At 49.4% G+C, this 23,243-nt stretch overlaps 2 protein-coding genes across 5 annotated transcripts in view; one reads left to right on the forward strand and one right to left on the reverse strand.

Annotated features, from left to right (window-relative positions):
- The window catches only part of u2af2a (U2 small nuclear RNA auxiliary factor 2a), a 67,122-nt gene extending 61,982 nt beyond the window's left edge, over positions 1–5,140 (forward strand). For 2 of the 3 annotated variants that reach the window (XM_072246320.1, XM_072246318.1), the window contains exons 10-11: positions 3,365–3,613; positions 4,397–5,140. In XM_072246320.1, coding sequence (XP_072102421.1) covers positions 3,365–3,613; positions 4,397–4,531 — 384 coding nt within the window. In that variant the 3' untranslated portion in view covers positions 4,532–5,140. The remainder of the gene's footprint in view (positions 1–3,364; positions 3,614–4,396) is intronic. The other variant, XM_072246319.1, reaches the window with a different exon arrangement.
- On the reverse strand, positions 4,930–22,720 carry epn1a (epsin 1a). 2 transcript variants are annotated; one of them, XM_072246315.1, is made up of 9 exons: positions 21,814–22,720; positions 16,776–16,915; positions 16,407–16,481; positions 15,908–16,000; positions 15,191–15,425; positions 9,897–10,076; positions 9,600–9,701; positions 9,167–9,379; positions 4,934–6,532 (listed from the first exon to the last, which is right to left on the reverse strand). In XM_072246315.1, exons 1-9 carry the CDS (start codon positions 22,289–22,291, stop codon positions 6,306–6,308), a joined length of 1,743 nt encoding a protein of 580 aa, XP_072102416.1. In that variant the 5' UTR covers positions 22,292–22,720; the 3' UTR covers positions 4,934–6,305. The 2 variants fall into 2 exon arrangements, with proteins under 2 accessions (XP_072102415.1, XP_072102416.1); XM_072246314.1 differs by lacking the exon at positions 9,600–9,701 and having other exon boundaries at positions 4,930–6,532; positions 21,814–22,385.
- Between the last annotated feature and the right edge of the window lie 523 nt (positions 22,721–23,243).

Consider the following 23,243-nt stretch of genomic DNA (forward strand, 5'->3'; position numbering starts at 1 on the left):
ATGTGTGTTGCTAGATGAACTGCAGATAGGGGCAGAGAAAGGGCAGGTAGGGTTTAACCCAGGTAAATATGAAGTGTTGCTGAGCAGAGAGATCTTGGGATCAAAATTCGTAGCTCCTTGGAAGTGGCTACACAGGTCAATAAGGTGGTTAAGAAGGCTTGCGATACTTGCTTTTATTAGTCGAGGCACTGAGTTCGAAGGTCAGCAGGTTATGTTGCAACTTTATAAAACTCTGGTTAGGCCAGAATTGCACACAGTTCTGGTCACCCCACCGTAGGAAGAATGTTGAGGGTTTGGAGAGGGTGCAGAAGAGGTTTACCAGGCTGCTGCCTGGTTTCGAGGGCATGTGAGGCTGGATAAACTTGCGTTGTTTTATCTGGAGCAGTGGAGACTGAGGGTTGATCTGATGGAGGTTTACAAGATTATGAGAGACACAGATACTGGACAGTGAGTATCTCCGTTTCACAGGGTTGAAACATCTACTACCAGAGGACATGCATCGAAGGTGAAGGGGGATGTGAGGGGTAAATTGTTTTACTCGGTGGTGGATGCCTGGAATGTGCTGCCTGGTATGGTAGAGGCAAATACGTTTGCGGGTTTTAAGATTCGTTTGGATAAGGAAGAGGGAGGGGTATGGACATGGTAGGTAGGATGGATTAGTGTTTGGGTGTTGTTGATTTGCTCTTTAGACGATTGTGGGCAAATGACCTGTTCCTGTGCTCTTCTATGTTCTAGTACAAGGGGGCATCATTTTAAGGTGATCGGAGGGAAGTATAGGGGGATGTCAGAGAGTTTTTTTTACACTGAGAGTGTGGGTGCATGGAACTTTCTGCCAGGGGTGGTAGTAGAGGCATGGATGACAGAAAAATAGAGGGCTATGTGGGAGAGAAGGGCCAGATTAATTTTGGAGTAGTTTGAATGGTCAGCATAACATTGGGCCGAAGGGCCTGTTCTCTGCTGTACTGTTCTGCATGTTTCCCTGAAGGTGGAGTCACAGGTAGACAGGAACCCCGGGGAGTTTGGTACAGCAGAGGGACCCAGGGGTACGGTTTCCCTGAAAGTGGAGTCACAGGTAGACAGGATGGTGAAGAAGGCGTTTGGCATTCTGGCCATCATCAATCAGGCACTAAGTACAGGAGTTGACGTTATGTTGCATTTGCACGTTAGTGAGGCTGAACTTGGAGCATTGTGTTCAGTTCTGGTCGCTCTGCTGTAGGAAAAATACCATTGAGGAGGAAAGAGTGCAGAGGTGGTTTGAGAGGATGTTGTCGGGACTAGAGTTACCGAGAGAGGCTGGGACTTTATTCCTTGGAGTGTAGGAGACTGAGGGGTGACCTTACAGAGGTGTATAAAACCATGAGGGGCACAGATAGGGTGAATGTGCACAGTCTTTTTCCCAGGGTTGGGCAATCAAGATCCAGAGGGCCCAGGTTTGAGGGGAGTGGGAGTGGTGGGTCTATGGAATGAGCTGCTTTGCCCCTCATCTCTGTTCTGAAGAGACACCCTGTATTCTGAGACTGTGCCCTCTGGTCCCAAGTCCCTTTCCTGTTTGAAACTTTTGTTAGGCTGCGTTGATATGAAGCAGAGGTAGGCTACTTGGTCCATCAAGTCTGTTCCGCCATTTTATCATGGCGGATCCAATTCCCTCTCAGCCTCAATATCCTGCCTCCTCCATGTATCTCTTCCTGCCCTGACTAATCAAGAATCAGCATTCCCTGGCTAAAGACATTCCTCCTCATCTGCGTTCTAAATGGACACCCCTCTATTCCAAGGCTGTGCCCCTCTGGTCCTAGACTCCCCACAATAGGAAACATCCTCTCCACATCCACTCTATCAAGGCCTTTCAACATTCGATAAGTTTCAATGAGATCTCCCCCCCCCACCCCCATTAGCTCTCCCCTCAGTCTGCACCGCTCCACAGAAAACAACTCAAATTTGTCCAACCTTTCCTTATAGCTCGTGCCCTGTAATCCAGGCAGCGTCCTGGTGAACCTCTTGTGCAGCCTCTCCAAAGCGCCCCCCCCCTCACCTTTCCTGTAACGGGGAGACCAGAACTGCACTCAGTACTCCCAAATGTGGCCTGACCAGCTTTACGCATCTGGAAGGTGATTTCCCAACTCTTGTACCCAAGATCCCAACCGATGAAGACAGGCGACCCATATGCCTTCTTTACCACCCTGTCTACTTGTTCAGCTATTTTCAGGCTATTATGGACTTGGAGATACAGTGAAAATCTTGTTTTGCATACTGTTCATTCAGATCAGATCATTACACAGTGCACTGAGGTAGAACAAGTTAAAATAACAATGCAGAATAAAGTGTTACAGTTACAGAGAAAGGGCAGTGCAGGCAGACAATAAGTTGCAAGGGTCACGACGAGGTAGATTGTGAGGTCAAGAGTCCATCTTATCGTACTGGGGGACCGTTCAATAGTCTGATAACAGCGGGGTAGAAGCTGTCCTCATACTGGGGGACCGTTCAATAGTCTGATAACAGCGGGGTAGAAGCTGTCCTCGTACTGGGGGACCGTTCAATAGTCTGATAACAGCGGGGTAGAAGCTGTCCTCGTACTGGGGGACCGTTCAATAGTCTGATAACAGCGGGGTAGAAGCTGTCCTCGTACTGGGGGACTGTTCAATAGTCTGATAACAGCGGGGTAGAAGCTGTCCTCGTACTGGGGGACTGTTCAATAGTCTGATAACAGCGGGGTAGAAGCTGTCCTCGAGCCTGGTGGGACGTGCTCTCAGGCTTTTGTATCTTCTGCCCGATGGGGGAGCGGGGGGAGAGAGAGAATGTCCGTGTTGGATGGGGAGTCTTTGATTATGCCAGCTGCTTTGCCAAGGGAGCGAGAAGGCACGTATTTAACCATAGCCTTAACATATAGACTCCTTATTGAGGACATCGGAATTAAACTTACATGCATATGCATTGTGTGCATTATATGGTTAAACTCTGAACTCTGCCCCAAGTTGTAATAGTGACTTCGAACTCGGAACAAGCCTGTTCTGCCCCATTACACACAAAACCAATTACTACTGACCCATATGCCTTTGACCTGTGTGTGTGTTGAGGGGGCCCCACACCATCACGATGAGAATGTACAGCTCCTTACAGACAACATTGCTGGCGCAGCAGCAGTAATAGAATGATGCTAACTGTGCCAGTGATGGTCAGTGTACAGACTGGGTGATGTCTGTGTGGTGAGAAGAGGTGTGGAGATGGGTTTTTGGGATGCTAAAATTCGGAAAACACTAACTTTTCTCACTTGCTCCTTCTCTTCCCCACCCCACACCTGCCTTTTTGTCCTCTGTTTCCCACCACCCCCACCCTGCATTCCCTCCCCCCGCCCCCTCCTACCTCCCAGAACACAATAAACCAGACTCCAGTCACCCTCCAAGTGCCGGGGCTGGTGTCGACACAGGTACAGATGGCGGGCATGCCCACCGAGGTCCTGTGTCTCATGAACATGATCACGCCCGAGGAGCTCATTGACGATGAGGAGTACGAGGAGATCGTGGAGGACGTCCGCGAGGAGTGCAGCAAATATGGCGTGGTCAAGTCTATCGAGATCCCCCGGCCCATTGACGGCCTTGAGGTGCCGGGTTGTGGCAAGGTGAGTCTGCACAGCCTGTGTTCCCCCTCCACTGCATTCCCTCAGGGTCTCCACCCCTCCATCTGCTCATTGCCTGCCTTGGTGTGAATATTTTTGTTCAGGTTCCTCAATTATTGCCTTTCGAATCTTCCATAAGAAATAGCAGAATTACTCCATCCATCCCACTGAGTCTGTTCTGCCATTTTGATTTATTATCCCTCTCAACCCCATCCTCCTGCCTTCTCCCCATGATGCCCTGACTAATCAAGAACGTATCAACCTTTGCCTTAAATATACCTAATGACTTGGCCTTCACAGCCATTTGTGGCAACGAATTTCACCGATTCACCACCTCTGGTTAAAGAAATTTTTCTCCATCTCTTTTCTAAATGGACATGCACCTATTCGGAAGTCGTGCTTTCTGATTCTAGGCTCCCCCACTATAGGAAACATCCTCTCTCTCTAGGCCTTTTAACATTCAATAAGATCCCTCCTCATTCTTTTAACTCCAGTGAGTATAAGCCCAGGGCCATCAAACACTCTTTGGGTTAATAACACCTGATCTGTGTGCCAAACCATGTGTACGTGTCCCTAGCTAGTCTTTGGTTTTCTGAAATCCTATCCTTTACCGACATCTCCAGTGTTAACTGACAGGTGACTCATCATTCTGCAGTTTTAATCCTTCTTTTCCATTCTGAATACGGTTCTGCGGAGACCATGGTGCTGGACTCTGGAATGGAGAGGTGGGTGAGGCAGAATATCCTGATCTGATCTCTCCTGCATTTTTCTCCCCTCTACCTGCAGATCTTCGTTGAGTTTGTCTCGATCCTGGACTGCCAGAAAGCCATGCAGGGCCTGGCTGGCCGCAAGTTTGCCAACAGAGTGGTGGTGACCAAATACTGCGAGCCCGATTGCTACCATCGCCGCGATTTTTGGTAGATCCCCGACTTCTCCCCTCCCCTCCGTTACTGGCTCGAGTCACAGTCTGTCTGTCATTTTTGTAAGGATCTCCATCCTGCTTCTGTTAATACACCCCCCCCATGATTGTCTCCCTCTCTATCCCCCCCTTCTCTCTCTCCCCATCTATTTTGTAAGCCATGTCGTGGGGGTAGAGGAGGGTGGGGGGAACTTCTGTGTGTAGCAGGCAGCCGAGGTTCTCCCAGTGCCCCCCCCCCCCCCCCCCAAATTGTCTGTGATTCGGTCCAGGTTGGGAAATGGGAAGGAGGGAGCTGAGGGGTAGAAACCCAGTGTCAAAGCTGGGGATGTGGGGGAGTTTGTGGGGAGATCTGAGATTAAGGTGTTACCTTTTCTTCACCCCTCTCTCTTTCCTCCCCCAGAGAGACATGTTCCTTTGGGACAGTGTCTCTTCTCCCCCCACAATAACTTGTACACCCTCAGCTGGCAAGGGGTCGTGGGAGAATGAGAGGCGGCGGGGTGTGAGATGTTGAAATGGCTGGGGGGGGGGTGGCGCAGAGCGAGGCAGAAGGGTGTGCGAAGGTGCGTTTTCTGTTTTTACTGATTCATAATAAAATCAACAATCTGTTTGAACTCTCCTTGTTTATGTCAGTGAGGAGCCTGCACAGCTCTCTGCGTGAGTGTGTGTCATGTGAGAGAGAGAGAGATAAAGGCGAGTCTTATCTTCCCCAGGTGTGAAAACTGTGCCCAGAAAGTTTGGTGTGTTGTTACTGTGTCCCGTCCATGAGGAGATGTCAGCTCTCCCTCACCTGGGGCTTCAGTGTTGGGGGAGATGTTGACAAAAGTGTTCAGCAGCCTGTCGTAATGATTAACCCCATACACTCCCTCCGTATCTCTGTAACCCACGGCATGAGACACACACACTGTGTAGATATATATATATATTTATATTTATATATAGATTCTGATTTAATTAATTCTAATTCCTTTTACATCACTGGATTTACCACAGACAAGTTTTTCATTGTTCTAGAAAAGGAATGGTGATCACAGCGAACTCCCTGCCGGAATCTCTCAACCGAAGGATCTCACCCCCCGCCCCCCGCGCACATGATTATACAGACATGAAATGTTACACCCAGGTGCCACACGGCTCCCTGCCCTCTGTGGGCTTTTCTATGTGAATAGCATGTTGCAATGGTGCGCCATCACCACTGGCGAGGGTACTCTGCCCCACCCACCTTTCAGGAAGGGATGGCTGGTGATTAAGTACACTGGGTCCCTTTTCAAACTTGCCCTCTGACCCTTGTCCACTTGCTGGCTGCCCTCTAACGCATGTTCCCTGCCACCGTTCAACCCCAGAGAGGAAGGGGAGACAGCTGTGCTGTGGAAGACAGTGAAACCGGTGATCAATGTAGTTTGTCTGTTTGAACATGTTCTCACCCGTCACAATGAAATACTCTCCACATAGTCTTCGCTTCCTCATGAGGGAAGTGGGTGGGACTGCAGGGAGAGGGAGGTTGGAGGGGGTGTTAAACCCGTGCGGGGCAGAGAGAATGGGAAGTTCATTAAACACGTTTAATCCCATTGCGGGTCCAACTCAGGGTTTCTAGCACCATTACCCCATCCGGGAGGGCTGTGGGAAAGATCCTCAAATTAGAAGGGGCAGGAGAGATGGGGGAGGGTGGGACCCCAGAACCCACGAGAGGAGGCCATAACTGGGAACAGAGGCTGATCCTCATAAAACCTCCTGCAATCTCTCACCCTCTGGTCCCGGATTCGTGGGGGTGGGTGCCAGTTATAGGAGGAAGGGGTTGGTGGTCCCGGCTGGGGGGTGCCCAAAGCCGTTCTGGGAGCCCAGCGTGGTGGGAGGGAGGCTGGTGGCAGGGGGCAGTGGGGCACCCACCAGGGGGGAGAGTGTGGGGGTGGGGACAGGGCTGGCCCTCAGCTGGTTCAGGGTCATGGCAGGGGTAGCAGTGGCTGTCGAACCAAAGGGGTTGGTGGAGGAGGCAGTGCTGGGACCTCCTGTAGGGTGGGAGAGAGACAGAAAAACCAGTTGTTAGATACAGCATTTCTTTACCCTTCCCACCAACCCCATATCACACAATTACAGAGTTCCCCACCTGTCTCCCCTCCATCTACCATTTTCCCAATCTAAGTCCTTATACAGATTCCATGCTCCTCCACTATCTTGTATCAACCACGAACCTGGCCACAAAGCCATCAATTGCCATATAACAAAACGAATCGGTCCCAACACAGACACCCTTGGAAAACCACTAGTCACCAGCAGCCAACTAGAAAAGCTCCCTTTATTGCCAATCAGCGACTGCTCTATCCATGCTAGAATCTTTCCTATAGTACAATAGGACTCTTATCTTGTTAAGCAGCCTCGTTTGTGGCACCTTGTCAAAGACCTCCTTAAAAATCCAAGTAAACAACTGATTCTCCTTGTTATTTCCGCACAGAATTCCAACAGAATTGTCAGGCAAGGTATCCCCTTAAAGAAACCATGCTCCTCATCGACTCCAACATCTTGAGGTCACACTAAAATGCCTATTCCTTTCTTTCACTAAATTTCCTTTCTTCTGCCTCCCTCCCTTCTTAAAGAGACTAAATGTATTTGCAGTTTTCCAATCCTCAGGAACCATCCCAGAATCTAGTGATTTTTGAAAGATCATTACTAGTGCCTCCTCAGTCTCTTCAGCCACTTCTTTCAGAATCCTGGACCATTTGTTCTAGGTGACTAATTCTAAGTTCCAGCGAGTGGTGTCCCAAACACTCTTCATGGCCTTTCAGTCCTGGAATAATTTTCTTGACCCTTTGAACCCTTCCTCTTCACCGACTCGACCTGTAAGTTAACCTTTAGAGAAACCTGCATAAGGACCTCAGAGTTTTGAATTTCCTCTCCATTTAGAAAATAGCTTTACACTTTTATTCCTTCTCTCAAAGTGCATGACCACACACTTCCTGACACTGTATTCCATCTGCCACTTATTGTCCATTCTCTGCCCCTCTGCAGCCTCTCTGCTTCCTCAATACTACCTGCCCCTCCATCTATCTTCAACCCATCTGCAAACTCGGCCACAGATCATTAGCATGCAGTGAAAAGAAGCAATTCCAACACTGGCCCCGGTGGAATACAGGCAGGAAAGACCCCCTTTATTCCCACTTCTGCTTCCTGCCAGTCAGCCAATCTTCTACCCATGGTAGAATAATTTTTCCAGTCCCCCAAAGCCATTCCAGAAACTGCAGATTCTTGAAAGATCACTACTAATGCCTGCACAATCACTTCATCTACCTCTTTCAGAATCTGAGTTTTTTCCATTTGGTCCACTTGATTTATCAACCTTCAGACCTTTCAGTTTCCCAAGCACCTTAGTAATAGCAAGTTCACTCACTTCTGCCCCCAACACTCAAATTTCTGCCACACTGCTGGTATCTTTCACAGTGAAGACCACGCAAAAAAACTCATTAAATTTGCCCATTTCTTTGTCCCCCATTACTACTTCTCCAGCATCATTTTCCAGCGGTTCAATATCCACTCCCGTTACTCTATACACCTGAAAGAAACTTTTAGTGTCCTCTGATATTATTGCCTAGCTTACCTTCAGATTTCATCGTTTTCCCTCTCTGGCTTTTTTAGTTGTCTTCCGTTGGTTCTTAAAAGCTTCCCAATCTTCTAACTTCCTTTAATCTTTGCTCTAGTGTGCCCTCTCTCTAGCTATTACGTTGGCATTGGCTTCTCATCAGCCATGGCTGTGTTACCTTTCCTCTGGGATGCATCTATCCTGTATCTTCTGACTTGCTCTCAGAAACTCCAGCAATAATATTGCTGCTCTGCTGTCATCCCTGCGAGTGCCCACTTAGCCAAATGCTCTCTCATGCCTCTGGAATTCCCTTCACTCCACTGTATTACTGATACTCTACTTTTATCTTCTCTTTCTGCAGGTTGAATCACTGCCTCCTAGGGTTCCTAATCAAATTTGGTTTGTAAAGCACCCAATCCAGAATTGCCTTTCGCAGTGTGCTCAAACACAAGGTGTTCTTCAAAAGCCACCTTGTAGCCATTCTACAAATTCTAAAAAGCCATTTTGTAGGTGTTGTAGAAACTCACTCTATTTTGGGATTCAGCACCAACTTGATTTTCCCAATCTACCTGCATATTGAAATCCTCCATGACTATCATAAAATTGCCCTTCTTACATGCATTTTCTATCTCCTGTTGTAATTTGTTCCCCACTTCCTGGCTATTGTTTGGAGGTTTGCATATACCTCCCATCAGGGTCATTTTACCCTTGTAGTTTTTCAATTCTACCCACAAAAAAATCACCTTCACCTTCCGATCCTATGTCACCTCTTTCTAAGGATTTTATTTCATTTTTTACCAGCAGAGTCACAGCACCCTGCCTACTTGCCTGTCCTTTCGATACAATGTGTATCCTTAGACGTTAAGCTCTCAAGATTTTTTTCCCAGCCATGTCATACCTGCTAATCTCTAACCGTGCTATAAGATTATCTAGCTTATTCTGTATACTGCATGCATTCCTGTATCCATCACCATTTTCATTTTTGCCCCCATGTCACCTAAAGTTAAATTCTAAACTTATTGTCTCATTGTCCCCTCTCCCGCTCCCCCTCCCTCTTGGCCCCTCCTACCTGAGTTCAGGAAAGGGTTGGAGACCCTAGGCGTGGGTTTGGACACCAGGGTGTCCAGGTTGACCAGGGCGGCGTTGGGTCCCAGGAACGACTCAGGGGTCCTGCGTGTGACGGGTGGAATGTTGCCCCCCTGGGTGCTAGGGAGGGCAGGGCCCAGTCCGCTCAGGTCCAACAGGTCTGGGCTGCTGGTCTCGGCTCGTGGCTGTGCTTCACCTAGGTGGGTAGGGACATGTCATCAGTGGGTGGGTGTCATGTCATATCACCACCCCCCCACCTTCCTTCTCTCCCGCAACCATGTAAAATGGATGGGAAGATCAAAACTGTCAGTGTGTCGTAACCCTTCTCCTCCTTCCCCACCCACCCACCACCCACAGGTCCAGCCCCACTCTGGGGTAGGGAGCAGTTTGGATGGGAGGTGTTGGGTGAATCCTACCTGCAACCGGCTCCACTCTCATGGCACTGCTCCGGAGAGAGTCAAACTCAGAGAAATCGTCTTGGATGGGGGAGGCCAGGAAGGGGTCGGAAGGGGGAAGACCTGGTGAAAAAATGGGGGTGGGTGAGTCCAAGGTTTAAAACCCCCTCCTCCTCCCATCTTCCTACTCTCTCCATTTTGCTTCCTTCCATTCCACCTCACTTCCTCTCATTCCCTCCCTCCCTCCTCTAATCTCTCCAACATCCTGCTCACTGCCTCCCCCTCCCCCCGCTTACTTCTATCCCATCACTCCCCTACCTGTGCCCTGGACCGTGGATGGAGGCGAGTTGCTGGGTGCCCAGGGGTCTTGCAGTGCCTGGGTATGGCCAGGCGGGCTGGCCGCTGGAATGGGGGCCCAGGGGTCTCCGGTGGGCACAGTGGCTGGTGCAGGGAGTGGGGCCCAGGTCTCAGAGGGAGGGGCAGCCGAGGGCGGTGCACCTGAGGAGCAAGAGAGGTCACCGTCAAAATATAGTTCAGTTATGGATATGACAGAAAAATGGCAGACTGAGATTAAATCTGACAGGTGCAAGACGCTCACAAGACTGAACCATTGGCTATTTATTCTCCATAGACTCTAATTCCAATCCCTATTCTGACATGTTGGTCTGTAGCCTCCTGTTATGGTATGACTTTTACCCTTCCATCTTCTATTCCCCACTCTAGCCTCTCACCTCTTTGCCCCCCCCCCGTGCTCTTCTCACTTCTTTCTCTTATCAGATTCTTTCTTCACCAGTCCTTTGCCTTTTCCGCCGATCACCTCCCAGCTGCTTGCTTCATCTTGCTGCTCCCCTCCCTACCACCCAGCCGGCTGCAACTATCACCTTTCAACGTCCTCTCTCTTCCCCCCCACCCCAACCTTCCTGTGGCATCTGCCTCCTTTCTTTCCAGTCTTAGTCCAAAATATCAACTGTTGATTCCTCTCAGTAGATGTTGCCTGACCTGCTGAATTTCTCCAGCATTTTGTGTGTGTTGCTGTGGATTTCCAGCATCTGCAGAATCTTGTGTTTAGAATTCACCAGACGATGGTGAATCTGTGGATGACTGTGCAGGCCAAGTTATTGGGTATATTTAAAGCAGAGGTTGATAGGTTCTTGATTAGTCAGGATATCAAAGGTTATGGGAAGAAAGCAAGAGAATGGGATTGAGAAGGATAATAAATCTGACTTGATGTGCTAAATGGCCTAATTCTCAGCAGAGGTCAGACAGATTTGGGTTGTTTTCTCTGGAGTGCCAGAGGCTGAGGAGGGATCTAATAGGTGTGTATAAGATTACAAGAGGCACAGACTGATGATACTTTTCTCTCCAGGATGGATATGTCTAACTCCACAGGGCAGAGGGGGGAAGGTTCAAAGGAGATGTGGGTGGCTGGAATGTGTCGCCAGGGTGGTGATGGAGATGGGATATGATAGAGGCTCTATGGATGCGGGGGGGGTGGTGGGAGAGAAGGACACGAGATTTAGTTTACTTCAGTGTTGTGTCTGGGACAAATGTTGCAGGGTAAAGGGCCTGTAGTGTGTTTTATTGATCTGTGTTCAGTCAAAAGTACAGAAACGGGCCCATCTGCTCTGAACCGAACAATACTCCTGTCCAAGTCCGTCTTGACTGCCTGTTTGCCCCAGATCCCTCAAACCCAGGGATTCCCAACCTTTTTTATGCCATGGAACTCTGCCATTAACCCCAGGTTGGGAACCCCTATTCTAAACTTCCCTGTCTGAACCTGTCCAAATGCCTTTTAAGTGTTGTTAATGTACCTGCCTCAGTTGGGGAGTGTTGTAGAACAGAGACCCAGGGGTACAGGGACATGGTTCCCTGAAAGTGGAGTCACAGGTAGACTGGGACCCAGGGGAGTGTTGTAGAACAGAGACCCAGGGGTACAGGGACATGGTTCCCTGAAAGTGGAGTCACAGGTAGACTGGGACCCAGGGGAGTGTTGTAGATCAGAGGGACCCTGGGGTACAGGGACATATTTCCCTGAAAGTGGAGTCACAGGTAGACAGGGCAGTGAAGAAGATGTTTGCCACGCTGGCTTTCATCAGTCAGGGCACTGAGTACAGGAGTTGGGACGTTATGTTACAGTTGTACAAGACGTTGGTGAGATCGCACTTGGAGTGTTGTGTTCGGTCTGGTCACCCTGCTGTAGGGAAGTGCCATTGAGCTGGAGTCCCGAAGACGGTCCTATGTTGAGTTCAGCGCTGACTGGCAACTCCGGCATTGTCACTGGTGCCAGCTGTGTCAGTCTCTGTTGTTCCTTTGGATTCATCAGCTGTGTGGTCAACATCTTGCTCTCCACATTGTACTGCCCTGGCTTGTGTTACCACGTAGACAGCTACGATGCAAAAACCCAAGCAACATGGGCCTCATGGTAGCAGCAGCCTTTTTGATAGAGTTAGAGGCTTTTGTGAAGTAATGGAGGACCTTCAGCATATATAGCATTGGACCCACTTCAATTCAACAATCATCACATTACCCCACTCTCTTATACGGGCAGATGGTGAAGAGGAAGCAAGATGCATCAGCTGGTTGAGTGGTGCTGCAGCAACAACCTTGCACTCAATGCCAGTAAGACCTAAGAATGTGGACTTCAGCAAGTGTAAAACAAGGCAACACACAGTAGTCCTAATCGAGGGATCAGCGGTGGAGAGAGTGAGGAATTTCAACTTTCTGGGTGTCAACATCTTTGAGGATCTAATGTGGGCCCAACGTATCGATGCAGTTACAAAAAGGCACAATAGTGGTTGCATTTCATTAGGAGTTTGTGGAGATTTGGTATGTCAACCAAAGACACTTGCAAGTTTCTACAAATGTACCACAGAGAGCATTTTAACTGGGCACATCACCTTCTGGTATGGGGGTTATTCCAAAGGATCGAAATAAGCTGCAGAGTTCGTCAGCTCCATCATGGGCACTGGCCCCTGTAGTATCCAGGACATCTTCAAGAAGTGATGCCTCAAGGGTGGTGTCCATCATTCAAGACCCCATCACCCAGGACATGCCCTCTTCTCGTTGCTACCAGCAGGAAGACACACACTCAATGATTCAGGAACAGCTTCTTCCCCTCTGCCAGCAGATATCTGAATGAATACTGAACTTTCTTTGCTCTCTCTTTTTGCACTATTTAATTTAGCTTTTTAACTATTTATATTTACTGTTTTTAATTATGTACTGCAATATACTATTGCCACGTAACAACAAATTTCACACCTGATTTTGGACAACCAGAATGCATACATTGTAGATAGAAAATGTGCAGCCTTTTCCTCAGGTTGGGTGACACTATAGCTCCATGTCGTGGGATATGGGAGAACCTGAGAATGTGGAACAACCAGGTTCCATTTCAATGTTTTGGAGAAACTTAGATAACTACACAGATGGGAGGGTTATGATGCACATGATGGGAGTAGGCACAATAACAATTAATTTGGCATGGCATGTGATGCTGAGAAAGGCAAATCTGAAATCAGAATACAGGGTTAATGGCAGGATGAGTAAGAGTGTGGAGAAAGAGGGTTCACATCCATAGATCCCTTATATTTGCTCTGCAAGTTGACAGTGTGTTGGGTGGTGGCTTGTCCTGTCCTGTTGTATGTTTTGTTGTCGCACAGGCCATCAACACATTACACCCAGCAAGTCAGGCAGCATCTACTTACTGTCCATTGTGTCACTGAAGCTCCTGCAGCAGGGTTCAGGGCTTTCTGCATTACCTTCCTCTGGTTTTCACTACGGGCTGTGATCTGTGACCGCAATGGGGCTTATCAGCCATGGTTGGCAGCTCATTTAGGAGAAAGAAATCTGTGATCTCAAACTCCGCTGCCTTGGGAAGGCTTCAAGGAAAAAATCTGGAGTTGGCATCCCTATGTTGAGTTCAGTGTTAACTGGGAACGCTGTTGGTGCCAAGCTGTCTGTTCCTCTGGATTCATAGCTGTGTGGAGAGGGAGATCTGTCTTGGTTTGTGTATCTAGACAGGTGGGACACAACAGCATCAACCCATGCAAGTCACAGGTGGCAGCTCAGGAACACCATCGCATTGAAATGTAGTGTTTTAGTGGTCAGCTTTGTTGGTCCTGTAGGACAAGGCAGCACCCATGGAGGGGAACAACATTCTCTGATTTTTGTTTACAGCTGAGCAGGAAATTTCTACATGGTCTGAAAACTGTGCGGCTCTTTATTAAAACATTATATAAAAGAAAATTTGAGCTGTGGAGCAACAAAGGCTATGGGTGCAGGAGCTTTTCAGTTACTGTGCAGCTAGCGAACAGAACACAACACAACCTCTATTGTTTTTTGAACTCTTCCAATTTTATACATTCTCTGCAAAATAAAAACATTCTCATTATATAAGAAACATAATTAAACCAATTCAGAGTCACTGGGGTATTTAAAGCAAAGGTTATTAGTCAGGGTGTCAAAGGTTATGGGGAGAAGACAGGAGAATGGGGTTGCGAGAGATAACAAATCAGCCATTGTCAAATGAAGAGATTGCATTCCAGATGTCTTCAACTAGGAATTATTGACACTTTCTACTCACCCACCATCTCATAAACTTTGAAAATTGTGTGTAATACTTTACACACTGCTCTCTGGTGAGTCACAGAGTTTCAAAGTGAACAGCAGGACCCAGGGGTAGACAGGAACCCTAGGGAGTGTTGCAGAACAGCAGGACCTAGGGGTACAGAGGCATGGTTTCCTGGAAGTGGTACCACAAGCAGACAGGCTAATGAAGGTGTTTGCCACACTGGCCTTCAGCAGTCAGAGCACTGAGTAGAGGAGTTGGGACGAGAGATTCTGGAAATCCAGAATAGCACACTCAACATGCTGGAGGCAGCATTCACAGAGGGGAATAAACAGTGGAGATTTCAGGCCGAGATGTTGATGGGGCCATGTAAGAGGGGTGGGACTGGGTGCAGCGCTGGTAGAGGGCCACATCAGGGCAGATTGACAGGTTAAGAGTCTTCATTTGTGTATTAAGGGATCATGCTCTTTTTGAGAGGGATAGGATATCGACAGCACACAATATGGTTTATTAGTACTTACACACGTCAGATTTGTTGTTTTGTGGCAGCAGTACAGTGAGAACAACAAGTTACTACACGTTACAAGAATAATCAGCAAAAGAGGAATAATAAGGTAGTGTTGACAGGTTCATGAATCGTTCAGAGATCTGATGGCAGAGAGAAAGAAGCTCTGGGTCTTCAGGATCCATGGCCATGTCTTAGGTCATACATCCCATCTTTCTGAATCATCGCCTCTCGAAGATGTCCTCGATAGTTGTGCCCATGATGAAGCAGGCCCCCTCCCCACCATGATGGTGATGCAACCATGATGCATTTGTAGAAATTTGCTTCAGTCTTTGGTGTCCTCAAACACCTAATGGAATACAGCCGCTGTGGTGGCTTTGGTATTGGATCGTCCAATATAGCGAGACCCTGGAGGAGGGCCAGGAGGCTTTGGTACTGGAATAGTGTGTATGCTGCCTGTTTGCACCAATGTGACTTTGGACTCTTTCTCATCTCATATGCGAGAGGAGGAGAAAGGTTTGGATGCATTGTACTCACCCAGAACATCCCAGGAATCGGGAGAGGTCCCTCGAGCAGGAGGAGGACCGGGCGCTTGCTGGGGGCCACCCCAAGGATCGCATGTGGCAGCAATGCTGGTCTGCTGGGATCCCCAGGGGTCAGTGGCAGGCAGCCCAGGCGGCACCGGCTCTGAGACTGGTGCTCCCCAGGGGTCAGTGGCCTGAGCTTGGGCCAGGGGGGCTGTGAAGACATCAGCCAAGTCCATCAGGGAGTTCTGTGGAAGAAGAAAACAAGAGAGATGGGAGGGGGAGGGGAGGAGGGGGTGGGCAAGAGCATTCATTGAAAATCGATGACAGGAGCTGAGGGTGGCGTGCTGTGCCATAGAGCAGGAAGGGATTTGAGGGTGCAGCAGCCGGTGGGGGGGGGGGAATGAGAGGGTCTATTTTCCCCCTTCAGAACCCCCCCATCACACATCCAATAGGAGCAGTGTGAGGTGTCTGGCTTGGGAAGGGGGAGTAAGCTGTAGGTGGTGTGCCCAGAGGAGCAGAGTACTGTCTCAGACTACTGATTCCACACAGACAGTGGAAAGGTGATGTGATGGAAGCTGTGCACATGGACTAACCCAACTCACACTTCCGAGAATGGGGGAAAGGTTAGGTTTTGAGTCAGCAGTGAGCTAGACAATCCTGGGGGGAGGGAGCTAAAGTGGGGGGAATCAGTCCAGGGGAGAGTGGGAGGTGTAGAGAGAGAACTGACCTTATCTTTCGTTGAGGTGAGTGCAGTCTGCCTCTGACTCTCCTCAATGGCCATCTGCAGACGGAGATCATCTCCCCTCCGTAGCCTCTCCTCCTGTTTATCGAATGGGGGAGGAGGAAATGAGGGAAATCACAGGAGCTTAAAGAAACACCTCTCTCCTCCCTGCCCACGAGTCCTCCCACCCTAACCCTGCTACTCCCAGTAACATCCCTGACCTCCTGAACTTCAACCCTGCCACAGACACTCCAGGCTCAGACACAGAGTGAATTTCCCTCCACACCGTCCCATCACACACTCCCGGGGTCAGACACAGAGTGAATTTCCCTCCACACCGTCCCATCACACACTCCCAGAGTCAGACACAGAATAAAGCTCCCTCCACACCGTCCCAACACACACTCCTGGGGTCAGACACAGAGTGAAGCTCCCTCCACACCATCCCATCACACACTCCCGGGGTCAGACACAGAGTGAATCTCCCTCCACATTGTCCCATTACCTTGTCATGTTCCTCCTTGCTGAGGCTGAGAGCCAGCTGCATTTGTAAATCTTCGCCATGGACTGGAGGTGATCTCTGAGGGGTGAAATGGATTAAGATTAGATTAGTTTATGATTTTACAGACTCCTCAGAAGGTTTGCTGTGCGAATTAAATCTTTGTTATTTATTGATAAGCAGGAGAATATCGGAATTGATAGGCTGAATGGACTAAATCTGCTCCTATTTATAACCAGTACAAAGAAACATGCCGCTGCATCAACAAACAGCACAATCAAAGGCATCTTTTCCACCATGGGTGGAAGGGCCACTGCAACTACCCCTCTGCTGAGTCCATTCAGCCCTGTAGCTACTGCTAGCCCACTGCCTTACCTGCTCGGCCTCCTCCTTGCTCATGGCCAAGGCCAGCTGAAGCTGAAGCTCCTCTTCGCCCGAGCTCTGCGGCCAGGCCTGTTCCATGTCTGGCGGCCCACGCAGGGAGGCTGAGGGGGCTGATGGCGCAGAGGAACTGGCTGTGAGAGGGGGGGGGAGAAGAGGGAGAAAGAGGAGGGTGAGTAGCACAGCTAACATACTATCCCCACATACAGACAGGTGACTGGTGGAGGAAATGTAGGCAGACACATAGTACTACCCCAGCCCAATGCCCCCCCCCCACAACCTCTCTCCTACCCCTCTTCTCCTTTGCTGTCTTCCCATGCCCCATCACACACTCTCAGGGTCAGGCACAGAGTGGAGGGAGGGGTGTGGGAACAGGTGCGGACAGTGTCCAAAACCAAGGGGTAGACTGGAAAGGGATGGGGTGTCGGGGTGACGTGAGTGTACAAATCCAGGGGTAGACTGGAAAGGGCTGGGGTGTCGGGGTGACGTGAGTGTACAAATCCAGGGGTAGACTGGAAAGGGATGGGGTGTCGGGGTGACGTGAGTGTACAAATCCAGGGGTAGACTGGAAAGGGCTGGGGTGTCAGGGAGTGACGTTAGTGTACAAATCCAGGGGTATACTGGAAAGGGCTGGGGTGTTGGGGTGACGTGAGTGTACAAATCCAGGGGTAGACTGGAAAGGGCTGGGGTGTCGGGGTGACGTGAGTGTACAAATCCAGGGGTAGACTGGAAAGGGATGGGGTGTCGGGGTGACGTGAGTGTACAAATCCAGGGGTAGACTGGAAAGGGATGGGGTGTCCGGGACTGAGTGTACAAATTCAGGGGTAGACTGGAAAGGGATGGGGTGTCAGGGAGTGACGTGAGTGTACAAATCCAGGGGTAGACTGGAAAGGGATGGGGTGTCAGAGTGAGTGTACAAATCCAGGGGTAGACTGGAAAGGGATGGGGTGTCGGGGTGACGTTAGTGTACAAATCCAGGGGTAGACTGGAAAGGGATGGAGTGGCAGAGTGACGTGAGTGTACAAATCCAGGGGTAGACTGGAAAGGGATGGGGTGTCAGGGAGTGAGTGTACAAATCCAGGGGTAGACTGGAAAGTGATGGAGTGACGGAGTGACGTTAGTGTACAAATCCAGCGGTAGACTGGAAAGGGATGGAGTGCCAGGGAGTGACGTGAGTGGTCATAAGGGGACACAAAAAGTCAGTGACCTTGACTGTGGGTGTCAGAGATGGGAACTGGTTTCCTGTTATGAGTGCCGAGACCCCCAGAATCAGGTTGTCTTGTTATTTTGAGATTCAGCAGGAACAGGCCCAACCAGCCACTGGGAGGAACACACAAACTCTGAACTCTGAACCCTGACTCTCCAACTTGTAACAGCGCCTCCCCTGGCGTCCCTTACACAGTGGCCGTTTTATGGTACACCTGCTTGTGAATGCACCTATCTAACTGGGCAATTACATGACAGCAACTCAATGTATGCAGACCTTTATTTCACTTAGAGATATAGTGCAGAATAGGCCCTTCGAGCTGCTCCACACTGCAACCCCCGAATTAACCTTAGCCTAATCACAGGACCTACTAACCTGTACTACTTTGGACAGTGAGGGGGGAACCTTCATGGTCACAGGGAGAATGTACCATCTCCTTAAAGACAGGGGTGAGAATTGAACACGCTAACCATGATGCTACTTGTTGTTCAGAGCAAACATCAGAATGGGGAAGAAATGCAATCTAAGCGACTTTGACCATGGAATGAGTGTTGGTGCTAGATGAGGTGGTTTGAGTATCTCAGAAACTGCTGATCTCCTGGGATACTCGCACACAACAGTCTCTATAGTTTAGAAAGAATGGTGCAAAAAAATAAAAAAACATTCAGCGAGTGACAGCAAATGCCTTGTTAATGAGAGAGGTCAAAGGAGAATGGCCAGACTGGTTCAAGCTGACAGGAAGCAACAGCAACTCAAAATATCCATGTTACAACGGCGGTGTGCGGAAAAGCACCTCTGAACACACAACACCTCGAACTTGAAGTGGACGGGCTACAGCAGCAGAAGACCATGAACGTCACTCAGTGACCACTTTATTAGGCATAGAAGATTCCTCATAAAGTCACCACTGGGTGTATTTCATTCAAGATGCTTTAAACAGAAAAATGGTTTAAATTTAATTCTCATTCAGGAACAATTCATTAACACACAAGATTCAGCAGATCAGAAATAACAACTCCATCTTGCTAACAGTTAACACTGGTGCACCACAGGGACGCCTGCTTAGCCCACTGCTCTACTCCCTCTACACCCATGACTGCGGCTGGGCACAGCTCAAATGCCATCTCTAAATTTGCTGATGGCACAAAAATATCAGATGGTACAGGAGCAAGATAGTTGAGTGGTTTTGCAGCAACAACCTTGTGCCCAATGTCAGTAAGACCAAAGAATGAGAAAGGGGAAGACGAGGGTACTCACTCCAGTCCTCACTGAGGTGTCAGTGGTAAAAAGAGTGAGCAACTTCAAGTTCCTGGATATCAATATCTGCCAGGATCTGTCCTGGGCACAGCATATTGATGCAGCTACAAAGGCGGCATATTTCATTAGGAGATTTGGTCTTCACCAAAGACTCACAGATTTCCATGGAGAGCATTCTAACTGTTTGCATCACTGTCTGGTATGGAGGGGCCACTGTACAGGATCAAAATGAGTGCAGAGAGTTGTGAACTCAGCTCCATCGTGGGCACTGGTCTCCCCAGTATCCAGGACATGATGCCTCAAAAAGGTGGCACCCATCACCCAGTCACGCCTTGTTCATTGCTACCGTCAGGAAGGGCACACTCAGTGATTGAGGAACAGTTTCTTCTCCTCTGCCATCCAATTTCTGAATGGACACTGAACCATGTAACAGCACCTCACTACTTTTTTATTTCTATTTTTGACCGACTTGTTTAATTTAACTATTTAAAACTTACTGTAATTCACTTATTTCCTTCTATTATCTATTGTAATGTACTAATGACACAAATTTCACAACACATACTGGGATATTAAACCCGATTCTGATGCAGATGCTGGAAATCTTAAGCAGCACACACAAAATGCTGGAGGAACTTTGCTGGTTAGGCAGCATTTATGGAAATGAATAGTCAATGTTTTGGGCTGAGACTCTTCAGGAGGACTGAGAAGGGGGAAGATGCCAGAATAAAAAGCTGGCAGAGGTAGAAGGTGATAAGTGAAACCAGGTGGGAGGGAAAAATCAAGGGCTGGAGAAGAAAGAATGATAAGAGAGGTGAATGGACCATGTGAAGAGAAGACGGACAGGACCCTGGGGGGTGGGGGGGGGGGTAGGCAGATGAGAAGTAGTAAAAGGTCAATAGTAAAGGTCAGTAGTAAGGGGGAGGTGGAGTTTGTCTACCCGGAGAAGTCGATATTCATGCCATCGGGTGGGAGGCTACCCAGACAAAGTGTAAGGTGTTGCCCCGAGGGTGGCCTCATTGTGGGACAAGAGGAGCTCATGGATCAACATGTTGGAATGGGAATGGGAATGGCCACTGGGTCATTGTGGTGGACGATAAGCAGCACAGAAGAGGAATGGCAAGACCCTGGAGGAGCTCAGCAAGTCAGGCAGCACCTACGGAAAGAAATAAAGAGTCAACATTTCGGGCCGAGACTCTTCTTCAAGATGAAGGGAGGGTTTCAGCCCAAATCGCCAACTCTTTATCCCTGTCCTGACCTGCTGAGTTCCTCCAGTATTTTGTGTGTATTGCTCAAGTTTTCCAGATCTGCAGAATCTTGTGTTTAGAATCGTCAATTCAGAACTCTGATGGCAGAGGGGAAGAAGCTATTCCTGAATCATTAAGTGTGGGTCTTCAGCCTTCTGTGTACCTCCTCCCCAGTGCTGGCAACGAGAAGCAGACATATCCCAGCTCCTTAGTACAAACAAGAGGAGTTGTGAGGTAGTGCTCATGGCTTCACAGACCATTCAGAAATGGCAGAGGGGAAGAAGCTGTTCCTACAACATTTAATGGGTGTCTTCAGGCTCCTGTAGTTCCTCCCTGATGTACCTTCCCTTGAGAGCTGAGCGCTGAGACTCAAACACAATGCCCTTTGGTAGTGAGGGAGCTCCACACTCCCAGGGGAGGAAGATACAAGTGCTCTCAGGACGAGCAATGAGATCCATCCCTGCACACTCCTCAGTACTGAGGGACTTGTGAGCCGTTTTGGGGCCCTTATCTAAGAAAATATGTGCCAGCACTGGAGAGGATCCAGAGGAGGTTCATGAGAACCCAGGAACGAAAGTTAACATGACAAGCATTTGATGGCTTTGGGCTTGTCCTCACTGGAGCTTAAAAGAATGAGGGGGATCTCATCGAATATTGAAAGGCCTTGATCAGGAGTCCCTAACCTTTTTAATGCCAAGGACCCATAAGGCAGAGGTTAATAGACAGGGCATGAAGGGATACAGGAAGAAAGCAGGAGATCGGGACTGAGAGGAAAACTGGATCAGCCACGGTGAAATAGCAGAGCAGACTCGATGGGCCAAATGGCCTCACTCTGCTACTACATCGTGTGGTCTAATACCATTAATCAAAGGGTGCGTGGATCCCCGATCAGGAGCCCCTTGCCTAGATAGAATGCACATGAGACAACGTTTCCAATGGTGGGAGAGTCTAGGTCAGAGGGCACAGCCTCAGAATAGAACAGAAATGAGGAATTTCTTCAGCCAGTGTGGGCTGAATCTGGGATATTCATTGTCACAGGCAGCTGTAGAGCGAGAGTCTCAGTATATTTTTTAAAAAAAAGGTTAACAGAATTAATCAAAGGGCGTGGGGAGACAGGAGAATGGAATTGAGAGGGACGCGATGCAATGGTGGAACAGACTCGATTGGCCGAGTGGTCTAATACTGCTCTTAAGGTTGCAAGTGCTGAGATGTAACCCAGTGGGCTTCCTGGTACTGAGGGATCACTGAACCCCCTGGGGAGGGACCCCACACTACCCCCTTCCCTTCCCCATTCTGACCACCCAGCCCCATTCGCTCTCACCCGTGGCAGCCTGTGCCAGCTTCTCCTTGGTCTTGAGGGCATGTGCCCTTTCCTCCTTCAGTTTCTCCTCGTCCTTTAGAAGGGCCACCAGCTGCTTGGCCTTCTCCCGCACGTTCACGCCCTGGTCTTTGCCGTCACGGTCGATATACTGGAAGTCTTTCAGGGTCTGCACAGCGTATATGTTCTCACGGCACTGCTGGGCTACCCGCTCTGAACCAGTCTTCACCAGGTACTCAGCCAGCGTCAGTGCCTTGTAAACATGCCGCCAATTCTTGCCGTGGTCATTCAGCCGCCTCCACACCATCCCCATGATCTCGGTGAAGGCCACCACGTTGTAGGTCAGATCTGAGATCTCGCACATGAGGGAGCTGGAGGGACCCCAAGGGTCATTCGAGGTGGCCTCCCTCACCTTGATCTCGGCCTCAGAGTAGTTGTGGACAATGTTCTTCATCTGACGCCGGAGGGAAGAGGTTGACATCTTGGCAGGCTGGATGGGGAGGAGAGGTGTGGGGAAAGGGAGAGGAGGAGGAAAGCAAGAAATAGCTGCCGATGGAGAAGGGCTGCTTGTCTCACCAGGCAGGGAACAATGAGGGAGAGTGAGAGGGGGCTGGGAGAGTGAGAGGGGGCTGAGAGAGTGGTTGGGGGGGCTGGGAGAGAGGAGGGGAGAGAGAGAGAGAGGGGGGGAGGGGGGATAGGGGAGGGGCCAGGAGAGGGGGATAGAGGAGGGGCCAGGAGAGGGGAAGAGAGGAGTTGGGGGCCGGGAAGGGGGGGGGGAGAGAGGGACCAGGGGAGGGAGGGAGGGAGAGAGAGGGGGCTGGGAGGGAGTGGGGTGGGGGAGAGAGACAGAGCAAGAGACAGAGGAAAAAGGAGAGCTACCCTCAAGTGGTGGGGAAGGGGGGTGAGGGCAAATCACCAGCTACTTGTCAACGGTTGGTTGGAGCCGAGCACGAGGCATCTTCATCAGTGGTGGAGCCTGCAGGAAAAGAACGAAGCATTAGTACTGTAAGACCTACAACAGTTCAAGCCCTCTGGCCTTCCATATTATGCCAACCTTTTAACGTACTCAATCTGACTCTTCCCTCCATATTTCCATAATCCATGTGCTTATCTCAGAGTCTCTGCAATGTCCCTAGTGTACCTGCCTCTACCACCACCCCGGGCAACACATTCCACACACCCACCACTCTCTGTGTAAAAAAACCTACCTGACATTCCCACTATAATTTCCTAAAATCACCTTAAAATTATGCCCCCTCATATTAGTCATTTCCACCCTGGGAAAAAGCCTCTTGATCTGAACCTCATCATCCTGTACCCCTCCATCAAGTCACCTTTTATCCTCCATCTCTCCAAAGAGAAAATCCCTGGCTCACTCAACCTTTCCTCCTAACACATGCTCTCTAATCCAGGCAGCATCCTGGTAATTCTCT

The sequence above is a fragment of the Mobula birostris genome, chromosome 29 (genome assembly GCF_030028105.1).
Source record: "Mobula birostris isolate sMobBir1 chromosome 29, sMobBir1.hap1, whole genome shotgun sequence".
In the NCBI taxonomy this organism is placed as follows: domain Eukaryota; kingdom Metazoa; phylum Chordata; class Chondrichthyes; order Myliobatiformes; family Myliobatidae; genus Mobula; species Mobula birostris.